Source organism: Procambarus clarkii, chromosome 43 (assembly GCF_040958095.1).
Source record: "Procambarus clarkii isolate CNS0578487 chromosome 43, FALCON_Pclarkii_2.0, whole genome shotgun sequence".
NCBI lineage: Eukaryota > Metazoa > Arthropoda > Malacostraca > Decapoda > Cambaridae > Procambarus > Procambarus clarkii.
The window spans coordinates 20,628,301-20,634,737 of NC_091192.1; the positions used below are offsets into that span (position 1 = coordinate 20,628,301).

General features: G+C 50.6%; 1 protein-coding gene across 1 annotated transcript; it reads right to left on the minus strand.

Annotated features, from left to right (window-relative positions):
- Positions 1–836: 836 nt before the first annotated feature.
- Positions 837–2,189, minus strand: LOC138373677 (probable serine/threonine-protein kinase clkA). The gene has a single exon (XM_069340028.1). It carries the CDS (start codon positions 2,187–2,189, stop codon positions 837–839), a length of 1,353 nt encoding a protein of 450 aa, XP_069196129.1.
- Between the last annotated feature and the right edge of the window lie 4,248 nt (positions 2,190–6,437).

Genomic DNA, 6,437 nt, shown 5'->3' on the forward strand with positions numbered 1-6,437 from the left:
GAGAGAGAGAGAGAGAGAGAGAGAGAGAGAGAGAGAGAGAGAGAGAGAGAGAGAGAGAGAGAGAGAGAGAGAGAGAGAGAGACACAGAGAGAGAGAGAGAGACACAGAGAGAGAGAGACAGCTCTCCCAGGCCGGCCACAGTCACATTACCCTGGGTGTCATTCTACACGCCGAGGCAAGCTATATAATTAAACTTTTAATTACAAGTAAACTTACGAACGCCACCAAAAGAGGAGAAAACTCTGGAACATTCTGGACTCGGGTCTAACTTCGCCCACCTCTGACTGAGTGAGTGGATGCTCGCTTGACTCGCTGGTTCGACTTGGTTAACTGACTGATTTTTAGTCCTGGTTCGTTGACTGAATTTGGCTTGACTGGTTAAATGGATGGTTAACTGGCAGATTGACTGTCTCACTTCCTAGGTAACTCGCTAACTAAAATCTCAATTTTTTTTGTGAACTCAAGATTTTGAACTCCATTCAGAATAACTAGCTGTCTTTTTGACCGTTAAGAAATTAACAGGACAAATTTAACTGTCAGGCTAGTGATTGGCTAGTTAGTTGACTGACTAGTTCATTGTATGGACCTTTAAACACAAATTAAAAAAAAAAAATAGCTAAAATATATTTACATTTTTAATTTTCGGGTACCAGTTGCGAAGTGTCCGTTAACGACCATTGTTCCGGCGTCCATTGCTCTCTGAGCTAACGACAACTGACCCTCGTTCCAATGCGGTAGTTACCACCGGCGCACGTAGTTCAGCCATCAATTGTGTCCCTGAACTATCGTTATTTCCTTCGCTCTTATGTCTATTTGTAGTCATTTTCCCCAAGCCTCTATTGTGCCAGTGAACTATTATTGTTCCACATCTCTTGTAGCAGTGAACTGTTATTGTTCCACATCTCTTGTGGTAGTGAACTGTTATTGTTCCACATCTCTTGTGGTAGTGAACTGTTATTGTTCCACATCTCTTGTGGTAGTGAACTGTTATTGTTCCACATCTCTTGTGGCAGTGAACTGTTATTGTTCCACATCTCTTGTGGTAGTGAACTGTTATTGTTCCACATCTCTTGTGGCAGTGAACTATTATTGTTCCACATCTCTTGTGCCAGTGAACTGTTATTGTTCCACATCTCTTGTGGTAGTGAACTGTTATTGTTCCACATCTCTTGTGGTAGTGAACTGTTATTGTTCCACATCTCTTGTGGCAGTGAACTATTATTGTTCCACATCTCTTGTGCCAGTGAACTGTTATTGTTCCACATCTCTTGTGCCAGTGAACTGTTATTGTTCCACATCTCTTGTGGTAGTGAACTGTTATTGTTCCACATCTCTTGTGGCAGTGAACTATTATTGTTCCACATCTCTTGTGCCAGTGAACTGTTATTGTTCCACATCTCTTGTGGTAGTGAACTGTTATTGTTCCACATCTCTTGTGGTAGTGAACTGTTATTGTTCCACATCTCTTGTGGCAGTGAACTATTATTGTTCCACATCTCTTGTGCCAGTGAACTGTTATTGTTCCACATCTCTTGTGCCAGTGAACTGTTATTGTTCCACATCTCTTGTGCCAGTGAACTATTATTGTTCCACATCTCTTGTGCCAGTGAACTGTTATTGTTCCACATCTCTTGTGCCAGTGAACTGTTATTGTTCCACATCTCTTGTGCCAGTGAACTATTATTGTTCCACATCTCTTGTGGCAGTGAACTATTATTGTTCCACATCTCTTGTGCCAGTGAACTGTTATTGTTCCACATCTCTTGTGCCAGTGAACTGTTATTGTTCCACATCTCTTGTGGTAGTGAACTGTTATTGTTCCACATCTCTTGTGGCAGTGAACTATTATTGTTCCACATCTCTTGTGCCAGTGAACTGTTATTGTTCCACATCTCTTGTGGTAGTGAACTGTTATTGTTCCACATCTCTTGTGGTAGTGAACTGTTATTGTTCCACATCTCTTGTGGCAGTGAACTATTATTGTTCCACATCTCTTGTGCCAGTGAACTGTTATTGTTCCACATCTCTTGTGCCAGTGAACTGTTATTGTTCCACATCTCTTGTGCCAGTGAACTATTATTGTTCCACATCTCTTGTGCCAGTGAACTGTTATTGTTCCACATCTCTTGTGCCAGTGAACTGTTATTGTTCCACATCTCTTGTGCCAGTGAACTGTTATTGTTCCACATCTCTTGTGCCAGTGAACTGTTATTGTTCCATATCTCCTGTGGTAGTAACTGTTATTGTTCCACATCTCTTGTGCCAGTGAACTGTTATTGTTCCATATCTCTTGTGGTAGTAACTATTATTGTTCCACATCTCTTGTGGTAGTAACTGTTAGTGTTCCACATCACTTGTGGTAGTAACTGTTAGTGTTCCACATCACTTGTGGTAGTAACTGTTAGTGTTCCACATCACTTGTGGTAGTAACTGTTAGTGTTCCACATCACTTGTGGTAGTAACTGTTAGTGTTCCACATCACTTGTGGTAGTAACTGTTAGTGTTCCACATCACTTGTGGTAGTAACTGTTAGTGTTCCACATCACTTGTGGTAGTAACTGTTAGTGTTCCACATCACTTGTGGTAGTAACTGTTAGTGTTCCACATCACTTGTGGTAGTAACTGTTAGTGTTCCACATCACTTGTGGTAGTAACTGTTAGTGTTCCACATCACTTGTGGTAGTAACTGTTAGTGTTCCACATCACTTGTGGTAGTAACTGTTAGTGTTCCACATCTCTTGTGGCAGTGAACTATTATTGTTCCATAAATCTCTCACTATGCCAGTTATTGGAGAAATTTACTGCGTGAAATGACTGTGGTAGTTAACGATTATTGGCCAATGATTGTAGCCTCTCATTTGTTCACAGTGAACAGTCATTATCATGTTTCACGACTATCTGTTATCTGCCATTGTCCCACGAAGTATCTAATTTGAGTTTACCCTAAAGTTTATAGCTATACTGTGAGAGAGAATGTTTGTGTGTGTCTGTTTACAAAGTTGGAGGCCAGACTATTGGGGCTAGCCTCACCCAAATTGGCAGAGGGAATGGTCTGAGGTACGGGATGGACATAGGCTGATCGGAGTCGCCAGAATTCAAAAGAGAACAGCGTTCCAAGGTCACATTCAGACCCCCCACGACGATTTTTGGCACGGCCCGCCAGTTACACAGCTAAATATTTTATAAACAAACTTTAAAAAAATATATTTTTACAGTAATATGGAAAATTACACACTAATTTTGGGAAAATTAACAAAAATTTTCTGCTATTATTAATTTGCCCGTACTTACATAAAACAGACGATTGTTCTATAGGTTAAAAGGTTTCTCAGGCATTGGCGCTTTATCAGTCATGGGTGACTGTTCTTGTTTAAAGTATTGCACACCATTGAGCTCCTCTCACTGGCGACCCACCACACACTAGACAATTATATATTTTATTAAGAGAGAGACAGACATAAAGAAAGAGACAGTATCGAGACAGACAAAAACAAAAACAGAGACACAGAGACAGAGCGAGATAGACAGAAAGGGCCAGAGACAAAGAGGGAGGCAGACAGTATGTTAGATAGATGGATTGATGGAGAAGTAGATGAATTGATATATGGACAAATGGAAGACAGACAGACCCGGGCAGCGCCGGGTATCCGCTAGTAGTATATATATAGAGGGGGGGGGGGTAGAAGAAGCAGAGGGCCATTGACTGCCTCTCTCCAATTTGATGTTGGAAACTGCTCAAGTGGTCGTTGAGAGAGGAGAGGAACGAGGGAGGAAACTGCTTGATTATGCAGCTCTAATTGCTCGTTAGGGGGAAGAAAGGGGCGTGGCCAAGCAGTCAGCGCCAGCAGGTCCCACCTTACGTCTTATTACAACCTGTTGACCATCGTTACTGTGTTCAACCACCACCATAGCCACGCCCCCCACCACCATAGCCACGCCCCCCACCACCATAGCCACGCCCCCCACCACCATAGCCACGCCCCCCACCACCATAGCCACGCCCTCCACCACCATAGCCACGCCCCCCACCACCATAGCCACGCCCCCCACCACCATAGCCACGCCCCCCACCACCATAGCCACGCCCCCCACCACCATAGCCACGCCCCCCACCACCATAGCCACGCCCCCCCACCACCATACCCACGCCCTCCACCACCATACCCACGCCCCCCACCACCATAGCCACGCCCCCCACCACCATAGCCACGCCCCCCACCACCATAGCCACGCCCTCACCACCACCATAGCCACGCCCACCACCACCATAGCCACGCCCCCCACCACCATAGCCACGCCCCCCCATCACCATAGCCACGCCCACCACCACCACCATAACCACGCCCCCACCACCATAGCCACGCCCCCACCACCATAGCCACGCCCCCCACCACCATAGCCACACCCCCCACCACCATAGCCACGCCCCCCACCACCATAGCCACGCCCCCCACCACCATAACCACGCCCCCCACCACCATAGCCACGCCCCCCACCACCATAGCCACGCCCCCCACCACCATAGCCACGCCCCCCACCACCATAGCCACGCCCCCCACCACCATAGCCACGCCCCCCACCACCATAGCGACGCCCCCCACCACCATAGCCACGCCCCCCACCACCATAGCCACGCCCCCCACCACCATAGCCACACCCCCTACCACCATAGCGACGCCCCCCACCACCATAGCCACGCCCCCCACCACCATAGCCACGCCCCCCACCACCATAGCCACGCCCCCCACCACCATAGCCATGCCCCTCACCACCATATCCACGCCCCCCACCACCATAGCCACGCCCCCCACCACCATAGCCACGCCCCCCACCACCATTGCCACGCCCCCCCACCACCATAGCCACGCCCCCCACCACCATAGCCACGCCCCCCACCACCATAGCCACGCCCCCCACCACCATAGCCACGCCCCCCACCACCATAGCCACACCCCCCACCACCATAGCGACGCCCCCCCACCACCATAGCCACGCCCCCCACCACCATAGCCACGCCCCCCCACCACCATAGCCACGCCCCCCACCACCATAGCCATGCCCCTCACCACCATATCCACGCCCCCCACCACCATAGCCACGCCCCCCACCACCATAGCCACGCCCCCACCCACCATAGCCACGCCCCCCACCACCATAGCCACGCCCCCCACCACCATAGCCACGCCCCCCACCACCATAGCCACGCCCCCCACCACCATAGCCACGCCCCCCACCACCATAGCCACGCCCCCCACCACCATAGCCACGCCCTCACCACCACCATAGCCACGCCCACCACCACCATAGCCACGCCCCCCACCACCATAGCCATGCCCCCCACCACCATAGCCACGCCCCCCACCACCATAGCCACGCCCACCACCACCATAGCCACGCCCCCCACCACCATAGCCACGCCCCCCACCACCATAGCCACGCCCCCACCACCATAGCCACGCCCCCCACCACCATAGCCACGCCCCCCCCACCACCATAGCCACGCCCCCCACCACCATAGCCACGCCCCCCACCACCATAGCCACGCCCCCCACCACCATAGCCACGCCCCCCCACCACCATAGCCACACCCCCCACCACCATAGCCACGCCCCCACCACCATAGCCACGCCCCCCACCACCATAGCCACGCCCCCCACCACCATAGCCACGCCCCACACCACACCACCACAATATAACTGCCAGTGTTCTCCCAGGCTAGGCGGGGCTCGGCGCCCACGATGTCTGTCACTTTTAACACGATCAGAATGGCCGCTTGGAGGCAAGGAACACTAGTTCAGGGCCGGATTACTGTTGTTAAAAGGTCGTTGATAGTGCAGTTAGCGCCTCGTTGGGTTGTTTGTCTCAGGCCATTCCTGGTGGCTTTGTATTGATCGGTGAGGGGGGGGGGGGTAGGGGGTAGGGGCAGGCAGGTGTGTGGAGGAGAGTGTTGTTGTGTGTGTGGAGGAGAGTGTTGTTGTTGTGTGTGTGTGGAGGAGAGTGTTGTTGTTGTGTGTGTGTGGAGGAGAGTGTTGTTGTTGTGTGTGTGTGGAGGAGAGTGTTGTTGTTGTGTGTGTGTGTGGAGGAGAGTGTTGTTGTTGTGTGTGTGTGGAGGAGAGTGTTGTTGTTGTGTGTGTGTGTGGAGGAGAGTGTTGTTGTGTGTGGAGGAGAGTGTTGTTGTGTGTGTGGAGGAGTGTTGTTGTGTGTGTGGAGGAGAGTGTTGTTGTGTGTGGAGGAGAGTGTTGTTGTTGTGTGTGGAGGAGAGTGTTGTTGTTGTGTGTGTGTGTGGAGGAGAGTGTTGTTGTTGTGTGTGTGTGGAGGAGAGTGTTGTTGTGTGTGGAGGAGAGTGTTGTTGTGTGTGGAGGAGAGTGTTGTTGTGTGTGTGGAGGAGTGTTGTTGTGTGTGTGGAGGAGAGTGTTGTTGTGTGTGGAGGAGAGTGT

What these genes read in the sequence shown, in the direction of transcription:
- LOC138373677 (XM_069340028.1), bottom strand. Translation starts at nt 2,189, where the DNA reads ATGTGGAACAATAACAGTTCACTGGCACAAGAGATGTGGAACAATAAC.